The sequence below is a fragment of the Molothrus aeneus genome, chromosome 9 (genome assembly GCF_037042795.1).
Source record: "Molothrus aeneus isolate 106 chromosome 9, BPBGC_Maene_1.0, whole genome shotgun sequence".
Lineage (NCBI taxonomy): Eukaryota > Metazoa > Chordata > Aves > Passeriformes > Icteridae > Molothrus > Molothrus aeneus.
In genome coordinates this window covers 16,607,723-16,629,892 of record NC_089654.1, presented here as the reverse complement: position 1 = coordinate 16,629,892, position 22,170 = coordinate 16,607,723, and the positions used below count along the sequence as shown (strand labels likewise).

General features: G+C 41.2%; 1 protein-coding gene across 1 annotated transcript in view; it reads left to right on the top strand.

Annotated features, from left to right (window-relative positions):
• The first annotated feature begins 1,630 nt into the window (after nt 1-1,630).
• TGFBR3 (transforming growth factor beta receptor 3) overlaps nt 1,631-22,170 on the top strand; it is a 108,394-nt gene continuing 87,854 nt past the window's right edge. The window contains exons 1-2 of the mRNA XM_066555961.1: nt 1,631-1,755; nt 14,357-14,529. Coding sequence (XP_066412058.1) covers nt 14,472-14,529 — 58 coding nt within the window. The 5' untranslated portion in view covers nt 1,631-1,755; nt 14,357-14,471. The remainder of the gene's footprint in view (nt 1,756-14,356; nt 14,530-22,170) is intronic.

Genomic DNA, 22,170 nt, shown 5'->3' with positions numbered 1-22,170 from the left:
TTAGGCTGCCAACAAGCAGTCTGAACTTGTATTTTACTTGTTTCTGCAGGTTTTTCTCCGGGTTTTGTAAGCCTGTTTGCTAAAATATTTAATGTAGACTAAATGCTTGTTATTTGATTTACTTTGATTTCCTTGCTAGAGCTCTCATATACAGATAATGTTGTTTTGAGAATTGGTCTTTGGGGGACCCAGCCATTGACTGACGTGTGGTGCATGCAGTGGAACTGTGAGTAAGGCTTGCCCAAACACAAAGAGGTCAAAGGTAAATGGCAGTGGATTATTGTAGGTTGTGAACTGACATTTCAAGAGTGGCTAAATTGTGTCCGAACTCTTAACACTCCTCTTGGGTAGATGTAAGAACTTGGCATTTGTGACTCAGGGAAAAGGGCCTGAAGTCAAAGAGCATTATGAAAGAATCAAGTCACCCCTAATACCCTCAGTAAGAAAGCCAATTAAACTAGTAAAATTTTGCTGAGACAATGTGGAGATATAGAGGAGTGGAGTAGCTCTACTCCTCTCCACTTCTCTGTATCTCCACATTATCTCCATGCCTACAGAAGAACTGTTGCTTACTTGGATAATAATAGGAGTAGGGCTCAATTTTGTGATGGGAGTTTTGCTAGAATAATTTTGCCAAGTTCTAGTACTTCTCTCATTACCATGACCTTTAGAGGACATACAGGTTTGAGAGCAGCACACAGCTGATGTTGCAGGACTGTGTCAGAAACGAACTCTGTTCATCCTGCTGAAGGATGAAGTTGTGGGTGGAAAGGCCTCATCTGAGGTGTAGCTCCCTTAATGTCAGTTTGCTCCACAACTCGATAGTCTTGAAGTTGGGGGATTTGACAACCTTAAGTGTGCCTTCTGCACTGAACAGCACTTTTTGTTATTTACTAGGATAGTGAACCTCGAGGGAACTGGAATAGTTTGCTCTGCTGTAAACGATGTCAGCTCTGCGGTGTTGGTCAAAACTCGTTCAGATGTGGGCTTTGGGCTGCCCCTTGGCTGGGGAGGCAGCACTGAAGGGGCGGCCGGGGCCTCGCTCTGCGCCAGCCACCGCTGGGAGCTGGGTCCGCTCGGGGGGCTGCAGGGACGTACCTCGCTGCACAGGGCAGGGCACCGTCACACCGCCGCTCACACTGGGCCCGTACCGAGCGCAGCCCAGGCTCCGTTACGGACGCGGTGCCCGGCGGCCTCACGCGGTTTCGAGGCCGGTAACTTAAAGGCCGTTGCCGGCTCCCGCTGCCGTGAGCGGGGACTGTGCCCCTAGCCCCGGCTGCGCAGGGGTTTTCGAGCCACTGGCTGCCAGCACAGCCGGGCCGTGCGCGACCCCACGACCCCCTCACGGCTCCCGGGGGGCGGGCGGGGCTCAGGTGTGGGACGGGACGGGACGGGACGGGGCGGGGCGGGCGGGGGCCGCGGCGCGCGCTAGCGGCACGCGGGCGCGAGGGGCGGTGGCGGCGGGCGCGGCCGTCACGGCGCTGTCTCCGCCCCGCGCCCAATGGCGGCACCGCCCCGCGCCCGCCCGCCCCGCCCCGCGGCCCGCGGGGTTACTGCCGGGCCGGAGGCCGGGCGGGCGCACACGCGCCTCCTCCGCCTCCGCCTCCTCCGCGCACCGCGGGCCGGGCAGCGGTGGCCGGCGCTGGGCGGCCTTGGCGAGGACTGCGTTCCCGTCCCGGCCGGCGGTGCCCATGGCGTAGCTGCGCCGCTGCGCGCCTGCCCCGCGGGACGCGGCGTGGACAGACCTGCCGCCGGGTAGGTGCGGCGGCCGCGACCCCTGCCCCGATTCGGGCCGGGCGCCCCGCAGGGATGCGCCGTCCGCTGGGGCGGGCGCGAGGTGTGCGCTCCTCGGGCTGTCACCGTGAGCGGGCTGAGCGGGAGGGTCCCGGGGGCGTCCGCGGGGTGCGGGAGCTGCCGAGGGCGGTCAGTGTCCGCACGCGTGCCGGGAGGAGCGGCTCGCCCCTCGGGACTGTGCGAGCTGCGGGCTCCCTGAGGGAAGCGAGGGCAGAGCCGGGAGGTGGGCACCTGGCGAGGGGCAGCTACAGGTGTCCCAGCGGCGGTCACTGTGTCCGGTACGTGCTGGGCGCGCTGCGGGCAGAGAGCGAAGTGCTTTACAGAGAGGCTCGCTCTGCTGTGCGCGAGTGTGTCCTCGTACCCTTCCTGAGCCCAGGTGAGAACTCGGCAATGCACGAGCAGAGTGTGAGTTCAGTGTAAGTGACAATAATACAAGGGCCAGTGTAATGTCCCTTCAGTGCTATTTCAGTGAGGCGTTGACATGTGGGAGTTACTGCTGCAGGTTTTGCAGGGGATGCACTGGAGTCAGGTCACTGCAGGCTTCTGAGTACGACTCTCCTAGTAATAACAAGAATGTGGCTTCAATGTTAGATGTAAATTAAGTAACTTTTTAAACACGAGCTTTCCCCAGTTTCAAGTGCACTTGCAGTTCCAAAGTCATGGGTGTCAAACAGCACAGGATGTGATTCTTCTCCCTTTCACAAGAAAGGACTTGTTCAGGTGTAGTGTGCATGTGCAGTTACGCCTTTTCCACTTGCTGTGGACGTAACCAGATCTAAATGTACTTATCTCAGTTCTTAAGCTGTAGTTGTTAAAATTGACTTGCTATCATTTATTATTTTCTTCTCAAATGTATGATCATTAGCACAGTTCATTTTTTACAGAGTATTTCTGGTAGTGTTTGTAAGTTGTTAAAGAGACGCTTGGACATACAAGTGCCATGATTTTGTTCTAATAAAAAGGTTTTCTGGCTGGGTCTGTATTTATACTGATCTAAGTTTATGTATTTTTTGTTTGGTGAGGTTAAACAGGGTGATATCAGACCCCCAATGGAGAGAAAACCCCAAGTGAGAGAGCTGCCTGCTCACTAACTGTGGCATCAATTAGGTTTGTCTCATGGTGACCCACAGGACTGATACTATTGTAGTCTCAGATATGGAAGACTTTACATGAGTAAATGAAATGTCTTCCCAAGACAAAATCGATGTGTTTATTGCTACTTACAAAGATTACTTTATTTTCCTTACAGTCCATGCTTTTTTTCCATGAATGCCTGCCACAGTATGGGTTGGTAGCTGGGTTTTTAATTAGCCCTGCACAGGTATCCTGTCAAAGTATTCCCAACAAGAGTGTTAGTAAATGTTAATGGCAGATGCTTACTCATTTGAAGAGTTCCAGTTTAACCCATGAAAGCTTACAGGGCTTGAGTTCCAGCTGAGGAGGAGCTGCTCCTCGAATGCTGACCTGGTGCAGCTGGTGCTGGGCTGGGGGAGGAAGGGAGGGACGCGTGTTGGAGGGGGGGGCAGGTCATTGGCTTCCTTCAGTGAAGAGTCCTTTACTCTGAAACTTGCTTCCCCCAATTGTTTGCTGCAGTTCAGCCTTTTCAAGTTTAAAGTGACACTTCAGATTTTTCTCTCTTGACATGCTTTCTGTCCCTGGGGAGATCTTGTTTCATTGTTGATTTTGATGCATATTTTGTGTGTCCAGAGCCTCATCTAGTCAAAGCATGTTAAGTGATGTCCACCAAGGGTGTGAGTTCTTTTAAAAAGTAACTTTTAGTTGTTGTTCCTGGCATGCAAAACATATTTTCATACCCCAGCATCTTGATGCCTACCACAGGAACAGTGTTTGGAAGTCAATTGCTAAACCAGCAGGGGGAACACAAAACTTGCTGTCTATTAAGTCTCTCCTCCTACCACAGTTGGAATTTATTAAAACTTTGGGCCTATACTTTTGAGAGTATTTCTTTAGAAGGTGAATGTTAATTTACTTGGAACACCCACATACATTGAAGTAAACACATTATTTTCAAATACTTGTTTATAAATTTCCTCTAGCAGGCAGATCTCCCATTTTTCGGAATGCAGTTTTTGTCATATTAGCCATGGCTGACTTGCAAAAATACTACAGGTTTATGTGAGTGAAATTTCTCTTTGAAGATTTTTGAAGTGAATTAATCTCAAGAAATGATATTTTGAGTAATCCTGCAAAATTTCAGATAATGAACTAGCCAAAATATTTTCACAGTGGATCTCTACTAGATCATATATGATTGTATGCAGACATCTTGAGAGCTCAAGTTGACTTGCAAAGCAGTTGTATTCTCACAAGGAACTATTTCTAGTATTTAGCAATTCCATAAGAGAAAATATTTTTAGATATTCTCTTAGGTTTTAAGAAGTCATTACTAGCTTATTATGTAGAGGTCAACTGATGGTCCCAGCACAGAGCAATAATAGTTTTCCTTTTTGATTCGTATTGGCATAATGATTAAGTCTTTTGTACCAGGAATACAGAATGTAAAGGCTGTTGCCAAAGAAGGTTATGTGGATGGCTTGCACCAATCCATATTGCTTTCTGATCTGTGAAGTCTGGTGCAGCCAAATGGCAAATATTGAAGGTGTGGATGCACAAACGGATGGCTAAATGGGAATTTGCAGGGTGTCAGGTACTCCTCAGTAAGAGCTGGGGAACAGCCTCTCATCTGCAGTAAATTCAAGAATCTTGCTGCTTCTACTTGGGGTTAAGCCACCTTTCACTGATGGTGGGGTAAAAACATGCCAAGGAGCATTTGCTACAGAGTAACCAGTTTGCTGCTTGTGCGTGATAACAATTGTATATTCCACCAGCATTAGGTGTTGGAGCAAATACAGACACAATAGAGTTCAACTGAAATTAACAGTCCCAGGTCAGGTTTAAAGATATGTAAGCTCTGGTTCTGGAATGGCACTAATTGCACAGTGAGGTATAAAATAGTATAAATGTATATAAAGTATATGCATTTTTCAATGGCCATGCATTGTTCTCTAAGAGCGTTACATGATGCTGCCTGCCACTAAAAGTACAAAAAGGTGTATGTTAAATTCCACTGGCAATCTTCATCTTCTGTTGTTTTCATGGAATCCCAAAACTTTCTCTCCAGATGGTTCTCTGAGATGCTGAAGTGTTTACTTCGTAAAGTCAAACTGAAATTTCTGCTTTAATATGATTTGAAAATAGTGGTAAATGTTTGCCTAATTTGTCTTACAATTTTTTTTTCGATACTGCCAGTAATATTGTGTTAAAATTAAAGACATGGATTATCAAGTCTTGGGCCATTTATGTGAATCTCAGAAAATACTATTTGGGATATAGATTGCAAATATCTTTGCAATCACATTGCTTTTGATCTAGTTTCATAAAAATATTTGTATATTATAAATAGGCATTACTTCTATAGCAGTAATATTTGTGGTGATTAACAGTGGTATGCTAGTTTCTAGCCACTTCATGAATACAAGCATGTTTTGCCATAAAAATGTACTAGCAAAAAGTAGTGCAGTTGGAATTGCTATATCCATCAGTGTGGATTCGCATTTTTATGTGCTGGCATTCATCCAACAGAGCAGCATTTCTTGTGCTTACAGCAACAATTAACTCTGTGGTAGCCAAAATGAAAGAGATTTACCGCATTTCACTTATCTCTGGAAATCATGGAAAGAGGGACTTTAAAGCTGCCACTTAATTTAAATTCCATATTTTTTAATTTCAAGTATCATAAAATAAATGTCTTTAAAGAAGAACTTACTTTTTGACCTTGATTATCTAAGTAGTCATATTTGTTGATTTCAGCAGAGGACATTTCATATATTGCATTTTAAGTTAATAACTGTTTATTTGTACTTACAAATAATTATGTCTTGGAAAGTATGCTAGTTTCTGATGTTTCTATAATGAAATAAACGGTGTTTTTGAGGAAAATGTGAAAACAATTTCATCTTCATCCTGTGAATAGTACTTCAAAATGAGTGACCCCTGCTTATTATGAACAAATTTAATTGCATTCTATTTAGCACTTCTATGTAATAATCGGTCCAATTTCAGTACACTAGTTGGCCAAATTCAGATTTTTTTTTCATCTATCCTGCTGTAAGATGTTATAACATTTTGAGAGTCAGCTGGAAAGGGCCTCTTTTAGATAATTTCTTTTGTGACCTTGCAAGAGACCTGCTTAGATTGCAGGAGAGCAGCTTATCTAGAGGTCTTTGGTCTGAAACAATTTAATTATAGAGCTGCTGTGTAGAGGTTGTTTTTCTGCACAGAAGGCAATAGGGGCTGTGATACATAAGGTGGTGTTAGTGATTCTGAAGAATAGTGGCAATTCATTTATTCTCTGATTCTCCTTTGTAAGCATAGGCATTTTCTGTTGGAAATTGGTGAGCTATATTGTGTGAGTCAGGGACAATAAAAAAATCCCAAAGTATCCAGTGAGCTTACTGTGTAGTAGAAATTTGCTGAATTCATGTGTTTCTTTGCCAAGAAGCTGGAGGTGGACTGAAGACTGATATGTCCTCTTTTCCCTTACATTTGACAAGTAAGTTGTTAGACTGTAGCTGCATTTGACCCTGTGTGCTTAAGAACTATGGTAGTATTTTATCACACATGTGATGCATTGTTTTTTACAATGATTTGAGTGAAATAAAATTCTGTTCTGCTTTCCAAAGCAGCTGTTGTGGTGTTTGAAAAGAGCCTTTTCTTGTAATAAAGCTATTGCATTAATGAACCAAGTCACTCCTCCAGTGTATACAGCTTGTGTTCTGTGATAGATTAGTTCCTCCCTCCAGCAGTTAAAATCACCACTGTTTCTAAATACTTGTAGATCTGGTGCTTTGGTTCACTCCAGTGATGATCATATACATGATAATTTCCTTCTGACAGAAAGATCTTTCTGACAAATTATTTATATGACTACTGGAATTTGTTGTGGTCTTCCTTCTCTCCATACCCGTGCCCAAAAATTTTTTTACGGTTGTCACTTCATCTAATTCCCCTGTAATGAGAAGACTGGTTTTTCAATCCTGTTCATTTATTTACTGACTGTCTTTTTTGTTTGTTTATTTTACCCTTCCCAAAGAGGATTGCATCCTTATACAGTGAACTTGTTTAATGCTGTAGTCTTGCTTTTCATCATAATCTTTGTGGGTTTCTCACAATTAACCCAGACAGTTGCTGGTATTTATCGGTCATGGTTTCAAAAGTACTTTTCTAAATGTGTACAAGTCATTTCAAGATTTTAAATCCACCACTGATGGTTTTAGTTTCTTTTCCTGGTAGGAAGGTTCTAGGTAAAATATTTCTAGATGTAATCCTATAGTTTTGCAGTTTAGGCTTGAAAAAAATAACAGTGCCAAGCATTCATTAACAGCAATTTGCTGAAATCTTTTACCCTGTGTGGAAGAAGCGTTGCTGAATTGTTGGTAACTTTCCATCCTGCTGTGGCTTCAATTCCACAGAGATGCCCTCCCTAGGGTTATATCTGTCTTGATAGGTACATTAGAGCTCTTATCTGTTTAGTTGAGGTGTGCAATTAGAAACCCAGCCAAGTAAAACTTAAGATAAATTAAATTTGTGTGAAGTTGTTGGCTGCTACTGTGTTTGTGAAGAGTAAGATAGCCCAGTGCCAGGAAACCTATTCTGTTTCCAATTAGAAACAATAAAAAAAGTTGGTAATTAGTCCAAAGACATTTAACTGTGAGAAGGAAAGGTTGTAGAGATGTTTTTTTCATGCAAGTTAGGATGATCTTGCTTAGAGTGAAGATTCCTATTTCTATTGTTTTTGTTTTAGGGTAAACTTCTTAGAAGTAGTAAGTCCCATTTAAAAAACATGAGCTTAGTTCCTGGTAGTTGTGGTGAGATATTACTGGTTAATTGGGAACTTGAGTTTTATTTAAATGTATATTTGTGATTTCTTGGGTTGCCATGTTTTTATGTATGTATGTTTCTAGTTATGCCTGCTTTTTTGCTTCATTCTGCTTCCTTAATGTGCATCAGAAAGATGGCATATAATTGTGCTTCTGGTATTCCATGGTAAGATCAGTGAGATTTCTTGTCCATCTTCTAACTAGAAGGTGGAAGCAGAATGCCTAAAGTAGTGTTGTCTTTCCAGGCAGGTGTTAAGGAGGGGCTGCTGTGGCCAAGGTGAGGTCCTGTTATGACTTCTTTTGCCTGTGAAAGAATGGAGTAGCTGTGTGTTGCACAGAAAATACACAGCTGGAGCTGGTGTGAGATTGCAGATTGCTTGAGCCATTGCAGTACAAGAGCTGTGCAGCATCCCTGCCTCTTGTTTTCTCCACTCCCTTTAGAGATGTCCTGATGTAGGAAGTGCCTGAAGGCTCTATGATAAAGGAAAAAAATTCTGATTTGGTACTCAGATTACGTGGGGGGTGTTGGTCTTGTTAAACTCTGTCTGCGGTGCCATCTGTGCCTCCTCCTGTAGAGGCTCAGTAACCTCTAGGAATTTCTGCTGTTGTCAAAAAGCAATCTGTTCCAGTCTGCTCCTTGTGGAAGCCTTGTGTACTCCTTCCACTCAAAGATGTCTGAATGCACTTCCTTCCCTTCCATGCATTGAAACCCTCCTGCATCCTGATCCTTTAAGAGACTGTTCTCTTGTTTACAGTTGGTAAGCAAAACCTTCCTCAGCCTAGGAAGATTTGACTGCATACCTCCCTGTGTTTGGGGGAAAGGAAGTCCTGGGAAGATATAACAGAATGATTTTTTGGTCCTGTTTCTGTACTTTTACTTTTGTGCTGTATTATGCAGTGATTCTTCACCCACAACTTGCAATGTCTGGTGTCATCTAAATTGACAGCAGTAAAATCAGGTGATTAAAAAAAGGGAAAGTTGTGAAGCTGAAGGGGAAGTTGGCTATGAAATGATACTGAGAATAGACACCCCCATCCACACTTTCATTCCAGCTGTGGCAAAATATGTACCAGGTAACAAAATCCCCCTCCAGTACACTATTACTAAATAGGTGGAATGGTTTCACATTTTTATTGGATTTATTTGTTTATACTTTTGTTCCTGTAATTTGGCAGGCTACATTGTAATACATGAATAAGAAAAGAAATAAAATACTAAAACAAAAATCACGTGGAATAGAGGGGCCCATTACTAAATGGCATAAAACATCTTCATTTGGCACTCTTCCAGTTCCCATAGCCTTTAACTGTGACTTGTTGAAATGTCCTATTACAAGCACAGCAGCATGTGAACTGCAGGACATCAGAGTTACTTTTTCCCTGGACCTTATGATATATCAGGGTTTTCAGTTTTAGTGCTATTCATACGTTCCCTGAAAATGAAACCACTTTGTTGTCTCTAAACCAGAATCTGTCCCTTTATAGTTTATGAATAAGTTACTATTTTAAGTTCTGAATGAACTTGTGGGACTTTGTGTATATGCCTTGTACATAGACATTTAAAAATATGGACAAATTTTCAATTCCACATGAACATTTGCTAATCCTGTTAATCAGCTTTCCTGCCTGTATGTGTGCAAATCGTGCAGAATTGACATGATAAATGTCAGCTAATAAGTCTCCAAAAAAGCATTTTTAATAGGAGTAGGGTTATAAATAAGCCCTTTTGCTGTTCCTAAGTTTATAGAGCTGCTCATATAGTTAACTATTTGTGGGGTTATTTTACTTGAGATTGGGTGTACTTGATTACAAATGTTTGCCTTATTTACTTACACAGGGCATGCATGTATTCACTGCATTCTCACAGGGAAGCAGCTTGGACAAATGGAAGAAAAACCGGTTAAATGAGTGAAATGGTTGCCATGCGTAAAACAAGCAAACAAAAAGTGAAAAAGCTTTGGCTGTGAAGGTGGCCTTGGATGGCCTAGAAACTTGGGTTCACGTTGCTATGGCAAAAGAACACAAAGGGACAGATCCTGCTGGCTTCACTCAAGTATCCCCATTCACTTTGTTGGGACTTGTTATGTGACTTGAGAGGAGGAGGAATTTTGGCTTGCTTTGGTAGTGAAGTGTTTGTTAGCAGTGTTGTAGAGAGCTGTGCAACCTCTGGCACCACATGTGGAAAGAGGAGGGAATTACCAGAGTCCATGCTGATAAGGCAGAGAGGAAGTGGAAGTTATTCTTCAGGCAGTAAAGGAAAAGTTTAGACAACAAGAAGGGTAGAGTTAAGGCAGGGGAAGAGCTGGTATGGGAAAGGTAGGTGCTGATTAATGAAACAGATGGTAGCTGTTGGGGAAAGGGCTTCAGGGAACAGAAGTAAAAGGGGTAAATAAAACAATAAGATTCCAATTCAGCAAGAAATGTGGCAAATTCCTATGCTAGAGAAGCATTTAATAGGAAACAGAAATGCCCTAGAATCTGCAGCTCTGGCTGCCTGCAGGTTGGACTGGGCAGAGAAGCTTTGAAGAAGTAAGCAAAAATGAATTTACGTAGAGAAGAAAAGTGTGTAAAAGTTGAAGCTAAGGAGACTTCTGATTTGAAGAAGACTGCTGCATAATAGTTACTTGGCTAAAAGTACAGAATTGGGCTGAGTAGAAAAGTGCTCAAATGTCCTGAAACCTGAATCTAACCCAGGGAGTGCACTTGTTCATTTTAATTTATAGTTCTTCAAGCACTTTAGAGCAGAGTCCCGTCCCCTTTCTAGAGAACATTAGGCCAATGTCGGGGTGGAGACATTCCTGCTAGTGGCAGAACAGTGCAGAATGTCATTTCTTAGTGACAAGCCATCCATAGACCACAGAGCCTTATGGTCTGGGAGTGCCTGTCAGTAAGAACTGGAAAATCCATAGGGAAAGATGTTTTGTTTTTTTTTAAGAGTAAGTGTCATGCTTCTAGCCTGTGAATTCTTCCATGTTGTTGTAGTATTAAAGGTGACTTTTTAGTTCAAAGGCTAGCTTTAAAAAATCCAAAGACTGAAATTCTGAGGAAGATGAGTAGCAGATTTTTACAAAGAAAACTATTTATGTAGGTGAAAGGCAGAGAGAAAACAGTAGTGTACTCAAGTGATTTTTTTTCCTCTGCTGCTGGCTCTAACAAATGTAGATTGCTTGCAAATGTAGATTGCAAATACCACTGAATTAAGGACAACATTTGTTGTCCTCTAGCTTAGCATAGCAATGAGATCTGTCCTTCCAGGCAGTACTTTGGTATCTTTCAAAAGCACCATGCTTTTCACTGGGTTCTAGCTAAACTTTATGCATCAAAATGGCACCAGAGGCTCCTAGCTGAAACCAAATTAAAACCTCATGCTTTCTCCTTTGTTTGTCCTTATGTACTTCAAAATGTGTTTCCTCCCTTTCCATTTCCCCAGTCTTCTTTCATACCTAATAAAAGCTAGTAGTAGTCATGTTATTCCTGATGTTCCCAGCAGCATGTATTCCTGATTTGATCTGCAGATATATATTTCTCAACAAAATAGGGTCTTTGTGCTTTTTAGACCCTCACTTTTACCAGGACTAGTGGCCTTTACAACAGCAGATTTCAGTGAAAATGACCCCATAGTCTTCAATGGTTTTGATTCAGATGCCTTCTTTTGCCAGCCTTCCTTGCGGCTTGTTGTAGTAAAAAGCATTGGCATGAAAAGATATTAAATAAACCCAAAACTCATGTCTTCTTCTCTTTCTCTTCCACATCAAGATTTTTTGGTTATACTTTTAATATGCCCTTTCATGATCTCATTTACAAAAATAGCCACCCAGATATACCCCAAAGGAAAAGATGATTCTCTTGGAAATTTGTTCTGAATGTCAAGTTGGCTAGCAGTTGTGTTTACTTCTTGGGTAAATAGTTTAGGTTCCTTATCCCTTTGCACAGCTTTCTTCTCTTGTTTCAAGGGAAATAGCTTCCTATTTTGTGGACTAGCTTTTCCTAGTTTGCAGGTTTCACATTTTTTCTAGTGACAGCAGGTCTCGCACTGAAGCAAAATCTGGCAGATTTTGCACCACAACTTAACTTTCTCACTTTTGTTGTAGTTGGTTGGTTTGTTTGGTACTGTCAGATGGTCCCTTAAGAGCAGCTTAGTAGCTGATTCCTGCCACATGTGATCATATTTTGGAAAATATTGACAAATTGCCTGCTTTGTAGGTTTAGTCTTAAATGAGTTATTAGTAGCAGTTTTGTCTGTCTTTTAAATTGCAGCTGTGGAGCTGACAGTTGGGGTATCATTCATCCTAAATTCATGAAACTCACTGTTAGTTTGTCACCTTTTCATGTTGTTGGATATTTGCCCTCCATTTTAAGTTTGTGAGTGTATATCTTCAAGCAAGTGAGCTCACTCTTCAGAAAGCTCTTCCAGATTTTCATTTAAGTCTTCACTATTCACCCTTCATGAATTGGCAGAATCAGGGTAGAAGTTTAGGGCTTTCAATCATATACTGGCAGCTCTGAGTTACCTTGGAAATGTTATTGGTCAGTAGGTTGTGGTAGGAATCAATTCACTCCTACAGATGGAAATGTGTATGTGTTCTCCCTGCCTTTGAAATCACCTTTTTCAAAAGAGCTTTCATCCAAGTTGAATTGCAACTTGACATTTTAACATATTTAGATGCTCAGATCAGAATGGGATTCTAAACATAATTTCTTTCTCTCCAGTTCTTTCCCTGTGCTCCCTGTTTCTACACAACTTGGTGCCTTATAAAATTGTCACTGAGGAATGAGAGGCTAATGCAGATGGGACAGTGATCTAAGTAGTATCTTGGGTTTTCTTGATTAGCATATGTGCTGTAGTTGCTCTTTTTCTGGTTTCTCTTGTGTTTGCTGGTGGTGGTAAAATGGCTGTGCATCAGTAACTTGGGTTTCAGAATGCTTCTTCATTGCCTCTGCACATAGGACATCTTGCAGAACATTATGATGGTCTTCTATAGATAACACTGACTAGAAACCTCATCATTTCCTCTATTTGATAATTTTTCTTTATGGCAGCATTTAAAAATTGAACTAGCAACCAAGTACTACCACAGGTAGAGTTAGGTTTCTTTTCATCTAGAGAAATAGCAGCAAATTATTCCAGTTTATATTTGACTTCCCAAATAATGCTCAATATTTGTAATGTCTTGCCATTTTCCCAAAAGTGCATTTTAGGTGGGACACTAGAAAAGGAGCTGCATGAAGCCCCATGTTGTGACAGACTGTCAGCTCCTGGCTCTCCCCATATACTGCTGTCCTGCAGGAGTGTGTCTGGTGTTCCCAGCAGCCTGCGGAGCTGCTCCTGTTTCCCCTCACCTCCCAGTGGGATCTGGGGCACTGCCAAGACCACTTGGAGGTTCCGAGAGCTGGGTGCTGAGTGAAGGATCTGCAGGAGGCTGGAGTTGTGCCCTTGGGCCCCAGCAGCCCTTTCAGGGGTGTAGATGCAGCTCTATGCACACAGGGCAGTGCTGTCCCCACCAAATAACCCATGCAGAAATGCTGCTGAGCAGTTTCTCCAGTTTCCTCAGAGCCCCAGGGGTGCTGCTCTTCAAGTGCTGGTCTGGGTGCAGGTTTTGGTTGAGCAGGCTTCTGCAGGTACACAGCATGGCACACACTGTGTAACAGAATCTGGCCTTTTGTCCTTGTACTTCATTCCATTTTCATGTCAGCAAGGACCTTTTAAGTGATATTCATGTTGCCACATGATCCTGACTCAGCACTTTGCTATCACTTAGTCCCATGATGGAGGTTTGTAATTTCTTGCAGTACTTTATGATGGGTGTTAGTGGTTGCCCAGGTGCCATCTGTCATCCGCTCCCAAAGGCTCAATACCAGCATTCCTGTTCTTTACCTTCCTGGTTTGTAATCTTATTCTAGACATCTAGATAACTGAGAATAGAATAAAAAAAAAGTTGAAGAGGATGTTGTGGATCTGCTTAAGTGTTTCCCCTCCAAAATCTGCAGCATGCATTCTGGGGTCAGAATTTTCAATGTTTATAAGGCTTGCAGGCATCAGCTCTGTTGTTATTTATTAGCATAGCACACTGATGTTGTTTAACTGACCTGGTATATCATGTCTCAAAGTCTTTTAAAGTAAAGATTCTGAGCAGTTTTATGTTTATATTTAGTGTTGAGTAGCATTGAAAAGTTTTCAGAGTTTGTCAAATGATGAGTTAAATTTGAGTTACCCACCAACCAGCTAGAGCACAAGTGAAACATTTCTCCATGCTATAATAAAGGTAGCAGCAGATAACTGAGCAAACAAATGTTTATATGCACCAGAGAAAGTCTGATTACTTAAAATAAACCTGTCTGAGGGTGTGAGTACCATTGGCAGGCTTCAGTGGGACTGTGGTATTAGCTGACAGAAAGGATTCTGGGGCCTCACTTCCAAACAGATCCTAACTTGCACCATGTATAATACAGGGGAGCAACATCTGCAAAGAAGTACTGAAATACAGGGGAGGAGTACTAGGTTACTGGTACCTGTGGTATCTGACAATATAAAATGCACTCCCCTACTAGACCTTTAAGAGAGAGTTCTGTTTCTCTTCTTACAAGAGAGATAATTTTGAATATCTAACAATATTTCTGTAAGTTGTATTTGTATTAATGTTTATTTTTACTTCTTTCTGTAGGCAATTAAAACTCCAGAAGATCTGATTTCAAAGCTCACCACAAATTTCAAAGAAAGTAAATCTACATGAGGAGGCACAAAGCAAGTTGAATTGAGAAGATACAGCATTTACAAAAATGTCAAGTTGTGCGATTTCAGTGTTTGCTTTGATGGTTTTGTGCTTTGCAGCTGCAGGTAGGTAGTATTATGCAAATGGTGCATTCAGTGGATTAACTGGATGTGCATATTTAGAATTGTTGATCAGAAATGCTTCTTCATGCTGAAGGACGTAGGTCAGCTAAAGTTTGTTTATGTCTAGGTTTTCTGTAAAACTATTGTGATCATAATTGCATCATATATGATGTGAGAAACGATGCTGTTCCTATAAGAATGTTTTCTTGCATCTATGTTCACCCTTAAGATAATATAAGAACTGCAGTAGTAATGTAAGTTATTTATGTTATTTACCTATTTCTTTTTAAAAATTGCATGGTGCGCTTAAAGGGGAGGGTTGATATGGAAGCCTTTGGGAGTGGAGGCAGTGTAGCTCTGCCAGCATGATGAGCTATTGGCTCTGCCAAGAGGCTGAATTTATTTTCCCGGGTGCAGGGTTGGGCTGGTGAAGCTGAGGCTGCTAGAGTCTCTCTGCAGAGCTGGGCTGAAAGGGTCTACCTGCTCAGCTCCATGCTGCCTCCAAGACCTGTAATCTAGAATTAAGCCCCAATTATTTGACTTTATAAAAAATATGTCAGACAAAATCCCAGAAAGGTTCATAATAGGTCACTGAGTCTGTTCATCCATCCTGCCTTATTGGGATAAACCTCACCTTGGTCGTTCCTGACAGTTGTCTAACCTGACTTACAGTCAACCATTAGTGATGATGGCAAAAGCCTTTTAATAACAGTTGTCTGTGTTAATGGAGTCCTTTTGGGTTAGGAACATGCATTGCCATTTAAGGGGATTGTTCCTGTCCCACATTTTGGCCTAGCTTTTTTTTAAAACAGTATGTTGCAATAACTTGTGACAGAGAAAGGAAAGATCTGTGGAGTTCAAGTATCTTAGTTTATTCTGTAGTTTCTTCAAGCACTGAAGTGATTCTACTCAGAATGTTTGTTTGTCAAAGTTCTTTCTGTGGTTGCAAGGGGAAGCCTCTTATGTGTCCAGCTTGTGTACAGTGTGGGTCTTTGGAGAAGAGGCCAAGTGGATGTGCAGTCAGTCAAAATGAGACAGTGGGAAAAGTAGACAGTGGACAGATGGCTTGCTTAAATCTGAGATGTCCTCACTGTGGAAAAGATGACCAGCTTTGGAAGAGACAGGGCTAAACAATTAAATGTGTTACAATTTGGCTTCATTTCATCTTCAGCATGGAAAATTATGTTATTTCAAGCCCTCAAGCCTTGTGGGACTTTCTCTGGGTTTGACCTCCTTGAGGGCGTCCATCCAGCATGAGTAACTTTGATTGTTTAACAGTACGTGATGCTGACATTTTGCAATAGCTTCATTGCAGACAGCCTTCAGCAGTGCAGGGTGTGTCTGAGTGTGTCTGCAGCTTGAGCTGAGGACATCAATGCTGCTCTTGGCTTACAAGAGCCATTACTTGGAGCAAATCTGTATCATTCTAGACATGTAAAAATCTACTTTGAAAGGAAGGGCCAGTGCAGAAAAGAAAAGCTTTTTTAATTGATCACAACCATAATTCTGTTTTGCTGCTGAGGAGAATGCTTGCCTATTGAGTCAGCTTACCTCTTAATGCTAGCTTTAATTAAAACCCACTGATTTAAAAGTGCTGTCAAACAGTACCACTATTAGAAAGTTATTCAGTGTTCAGAAAACATAATGTGTCTGTCTTGAAATTCGTTGTGGTTTTTTTGGTTTTACTCCCCATCTCTGTGTTTTCTTCTGGCAGATATTCTTGAAACAAACTCTTAAAAAGCTTTGGATTCAATCAGATGCTTAAGTAGAGTGACAGAATTATTTTGGCTGGAAGGGACCTCTGGAAGTCTAGTCCAGCACCCTGCTTGGAGGAAGACTAGTTTCAAATTCTTTCTTTCTTGGAGATCTATCTGCACGGGAAGAAATCAGCTGAGGGGAGTAGGAGGGGTCACAGTCTGTTAGGGGAAGGTGAGGAAGCACTGTCTTTGTGGTTTCTGGCTATATCTGCCTGTATGTTTTGGTTTTCTCCCATGCTTTTTAATTTTTTCAATAAATTCTTAATGAGAACAACCAGATAATGTCCTTACAGAGTATAATGAGTACAGTGAGATAAGAGCAAGAACCGACGGACTATGATGAAGAGGGAAGAGATGTCAGGCAGATGCAATTAAAACTGAGAAGGGACAGCTCTCTGAAGGTTATTTAGACAGAGCTTTTGCAACTTGAGACTTTGAGTCCTTTTAATGCAAACAGTTAGGTTTAAATGCAGAGAGTTTGTGGCTCTAGGTGGAGAGCAGGTGGGAGCACACAGCGTGTTGCAGTGGTGTGAAAAGCTGGCAGAGGCCCCTGGCTCTGGTCAGTCTGGTGGCCAGGGCACTGCAGGCGTGGCTCCTAACTGCCAGCCTGCAGAACCCCTGCTTTTCCACTCTTGAACCACAAATGTACTGGTATAAATAAAACTAGAAGTCTAAATAAAGTTAAGTATAAATAAAATCCCTTGCTTGTGGTGGAGCCTGGGGGAGGCAGGGGGCAGCATGCCACCTCCCTAGGGTATTGATTTTTTTACATTTGAGCCTTTTTCCAGCTTGCTCTTTGTTTCTGAAGAAGTGAAGCTGCTGCAGCAGAGCACACCTTTGTTTTGTTTGCCAATCCTACACTGAAACTGCTGCTACTGGTTATGGGGGGCGTTTTGCTGACATTATAGTAGCTTCAGCATTCTTGTGTTTTCAGGTGTAAGTGAGGTTCTAGACAGAATCCATGTTTGGTTTGTTTTTCCACTCTTGCTCTTGAAGGTACTAGTGTGTTAAATATATCAAAAACCCCACAAAACCCTGGAGTTACACTGCACGATGCACAGAAATGGATGGTCAAAGATGAATCACAGACCTGCATGTTTTTCAAGCTAATAGTTTAAATATTACACCTCACTAACTGCATTGAAAATAGTCTATATAAATATTCAAAGAGTATTTGCCTGTTTTTCTACCTCCTCATACTGCTTGGATGTATGTAGCTAACTGCTTATCTGAATTTGATTTGCTTTTGTCTTGTACATGGATTTCTTGTAAGCTTTTATTTATAAAGCTCTAATTGGGCAGAAAAAGACTGCAAAGAAAACCTTGATTACTCTGAGATTTTTCTACTTCATGGAAAGTCCAAGGCAGGATGGGGAGAAAAACTTCTGGCAAGCTATCTACCTGACTGAAGGAATTAAGTTTTTGAAGTGGGATTAAATTAAGGTCTGGCAACCTGCAATAGGAGCTGCACACAAACACTTAAAACTACACACAGTTATCCAGGCCTTGGATGACCTCTTAAATTAGTCTGGCTTTTTAATCTTGGAGCAAAAATATTCTGTCCTAATGTGGCTTAAATCAAAGGCTGGAACATATTTATTTTACTTGCTGGCAAATTAGTGCAGTTGGGTGCGTGATGCATGTCTTAATAAAATGTCTTAGAGGACAACTGAAATACATTCCTGCTCTAGACCTTGAGGGCCAAACCTTCAACAGAACAGGTCATTCTGTGAAGGAATGGGAAGGTTTTTTAACTTCAATTTTTTGGTTTTGTTTTGTTTATTTCTATCCTGCATTACTATTCAGCTGGAAAGAAGATGGAAGGGTGATACAGGCTATGGATTTACAGTGGCCAAAGGTTCTCATTGCAGCCTCTGGGGTAGATCCTCCATTGGTTCCTGCTGCTGAGAAAGCAGCACAGCTGTGGCACCTGATACCAACTGGAATTTGTCCATGGAGCCATGTTCACTTTCCTTCAACACCCCTGATATTTAGCCTTGTCTGTGCTTGACTTGTGGACACCTTTCTCCTTATGACTGCATTTCATGGTTGTGGTCAGGCAGATGAAGACCCTGTAAGAATTACATATATTGAAGAATTTACTTATTTTCTGTAACGCTGAGGTTGCTGGTTTATCTGCTCATGTTAGGTCTGTCTTTGTGGTTTTCTTCCAACAGCTCTTTACTCCCTGGTTCTCCACTCTATTGTAATCCTAGCTGCTTTTTCTTTCTTCTTACATACTTGTTTTTGTAAGTAATCTTACATTGTTCAGAGCATGTGTGCTTCATTTTCAGTAGGACTGTTCACTTGCAAGCTCATGTATCTCTGGATCTGTGCCCCCCAGATATGATGATGGGTGCCATGTTAATAAGTGGAACAATAGGAAGAAACAGGCCTTGTCATGACACCTAGTTTTTATTTTTTTTTTAAAGATGAACTTCCCCTGACCTTGAACATTGTGTTTCCAAAAGCAATATATGATTCTTCAAAGCACAGTAGAAAAACCTTCCACTAGAAGGTGAAGGACATGATCTAAAAAAAGTAGAAATTAATACTGGGAGTTATTCACACAAATTTCCTTCTATTTTAAACAGTGTTTGCTGGGTATTTCCCAGATGTAATTGGACTGTAATTATTTTTTCCCCAAAGTATTTGTTGCCAGAGGTATGGAGTTTTTGTTTGTTGAAATTGTTTTTAGAGGATGAGAACCAAGGGAAAGAGGTTGGATCTTGAATTCTTAGGACTGAAGTAAAGCACAGGCTGGTTGCAGCATTCAGCTTTTGAATGGATGAAGATTTCACTCTCTACTTCCCTTTCCCTTCACATCTTTCTCATAATCAGCTGACTTCTGCCTCCCTTGTAAAATCACCTGTTCCTATCTGTTGATGGTCTGGGTGTTCAGACTTTTGAGGATGAGATGAACCAGCACTCAGAACATTTGAAGATTTGCAGTGTCAGAGAATTAGAGGAGCAAAGGCTGGTTCATGTGCTGTGCCATGGCAGAAAGGCTGCAAGCAGGGGCAGGGGCTGCAAGGGAGTGCCAACCCTCTTCAGGGGAGGCTTATGTGCTCTCAGTTCTGAGAAATACTATTGAGAAACCAGGGACTGGCTATTAAGAGTGGAAATTGTTCTAATTTTTTTATTCCTTCATCACCCTGATGGTGATTTGAAATGTATTAATACCACATGTTTATCTGATAGGGAATCAAATGATGAATTCCTAAATTCATGTCCGTGAGCTCTGTGACATAACTTTGAGATGCCAAAATATACATAAAAAAAGAGTTAATTTTCATTTCACACAAAGCCTAATACCTTTCAAGCAGTAAATTGTTTTAAGTGAGCACTTTAAATACAAAGACTGATTAAAATTGGGAAGCTAGACTAAATCTGTGTGTCCCCTGATTTAAGTTTCTTCAGCATTCTTGTGCTGCATCATGATCTATTCCTTTGTAAATTACTTTTTTAATCTGTTCATCTGTCTATCTTTCAGCAACTGAATTGAATCAAATCCTGTGCCATTTCTATGTGCTTTATGCATAAATAGTGGGTTTTTTTTCTTCCAAACCCACACAAAAATTCTGAAGAATTTAAAGAGTCAGGATACAGAGACGGGTTATGTATTTTCAAAGAGGTAATTGTATCACAGACTTGGAATGGGTTGAACTGAGCAGACTTCATTTTTCCTGTATCAGCAAGGCTCTCAAGCTAAAACCAGTTGAATTTCAGCAGAATTCTGCACAATTCTGCACCCATGTGGAGCAGTAGGATGTGGGATTGTGGGTCCTGATTCAGCAGAACAGCTGAGTGTATATCCAAGTGTTTGCTGAACCGGAGCATTTATCACTGAACATGAATATCTGGTTCTTTGATTAAAACTGGATCTGGTGATGCCAAAGGAGCCCTAAGAAATCTGCAGCCCAAAATGCAGTACTGGAACTGTGTAGGTGCAGGCAAATGGTGTTACTGAGGCTCTCTGGAGGGAGGTACTCCACTCATGAGAAGTAGTTTTGAGGAAAATTTTATGGCACAGAATGGGGATGGCATTAATCCGTATCTTTGTAAGGGAATTTATTCAAGTTTTTCTTTTTTTTTTTAAGAGAAACTTGTCTTTAACAAGTTCTAAGCTCCACATAATTATTTTATAAATACTCTGCTAAAAATAATTCTTTTGTTTTCTGAAGGGAATTGGGATTTGAGGTTTTGCTTGTAGATCTTTTAATATCCTTTCTGTATTGCAGGCCCTTATTAACTCTTTCTTAGCTTTTCCATCTGTCATTTGTCTTATAAATTACATGATCCCTTTAATTAATAAAAAAGTGAAAAAGGCATATTTATTTAACTAAAGATTAAACTTCACATGCTGTAGAACCCCACACCCAGCATTCCCAATGTGGTCCTGGGGTGTCTCACCAAGAAATGAAGCATCTGCTATTAGAAAAACAATTGCTATTTTCACATTAAAATTGTATTGAATTTCTGCAAATCTGTTTCTTTTATAAGCTCCTTCCACTGAAGCATGCTTGTATGATTCAATGCCATTATTTTACTGCTGGTGATGGTATGGTGTAGAGAAAATATAGGGACCAGATACATTCCTTTTCAAGAAAGAGAAATAATTTAATCCTCTGTAGCTAATGCTAAAAAGAACTGAAATCCCTTAGGCTGTAAGTCATAGGAGAGATAAATTTGGAGTGAAAAAAAAAATATATTTAGCACAAAGACTGTACCATGTTTCATTACCTGAAGGCACTGAGTTGGATTCCTCTTTGGTGTGAACTTATTTTAAGTCAATGGAGTTTCAGCAAGGATGAAACCCAGGTGACAAAAGCAAAGGTTTTTACTAATGCCATGAAGTGCAGCTGATTTAAGCACAATGTGCTTTTCTTCTTAAGCATACTTTATAAAAGATGGAGCTATTGTTCCTTTTTTTGGCAGCTTCCACACTGTGAGACTTACTAATAGGCATTTAATAAAAAAGGGATTTTACCTGTCAGGGATGGAAATAACTAAACTGAAAATGTCATTACTCTCATTATTGAAGTAGTGTAGTGAAGATGTAACAAACAAAGGAGTTTGGGGGTGGGCAATGGAAATGTATGTAAGATTTGTTGCTGTTTTATCTCTTCAGCAAAAAGTTTGCATTCATCTGAAGCAGGTTTGGTGTTTTGGTGGTGGGTTTTTCTGTTATCTTTTCCTTAACACTTGAAGCCAAGAGTGGGTGAAGAATTTATTTTTATGGTTATTTTTGCTCATTTTCGTCTTTAGTTTTTCTTCATTTCCTTGATCACCAAATCTGCTTTGAGTCTGGAAACATGATGGATGCAATCTATTTTGGAATAAATAAATTTTTTCTTTATTTATACTTTTAATTTAAATAGAGCAGTAATAAGTATGTCCTACTAGAGATGCTCCTAGTTATTTTGATTCTAGCTACTATGTCAAAATGAATTTTTTCCATCACAAGAATGTGTGCCTTTCTTTAATATGTAAAAATCAAGGAGGGACACTTAGCATCATAATGCCTTGGTGATTCTTTAGACTTCAGGAATCGTATGAAAGTGGCTAAAGGTGAAAGGGTTATTTGTAGCTATTACTGAAGTAGTTTAGCACAGTTCAGTTTGCAAATTTGGAGTTGCTTTAAGGAAATACGTAGAAGATGAAGAACTTTAAAAGCAGGGGTCACACATTTTATATATTGGGGTGTGTGTGTGTTTAGTCTCAATGGGCATTTTGGTTACTCCTGGGAAGCATCTGCTCTGTAGCATGAAAGCTGGACAGAAAGCATAAAAAGCGTGGGTGGACAGGGGCTGCTGTGTCTGAGGACAGGGTGGAATGTTCCCCTGCCCATGCAGTGATGTGCACTCTTGATACAGCCAAGCACAGC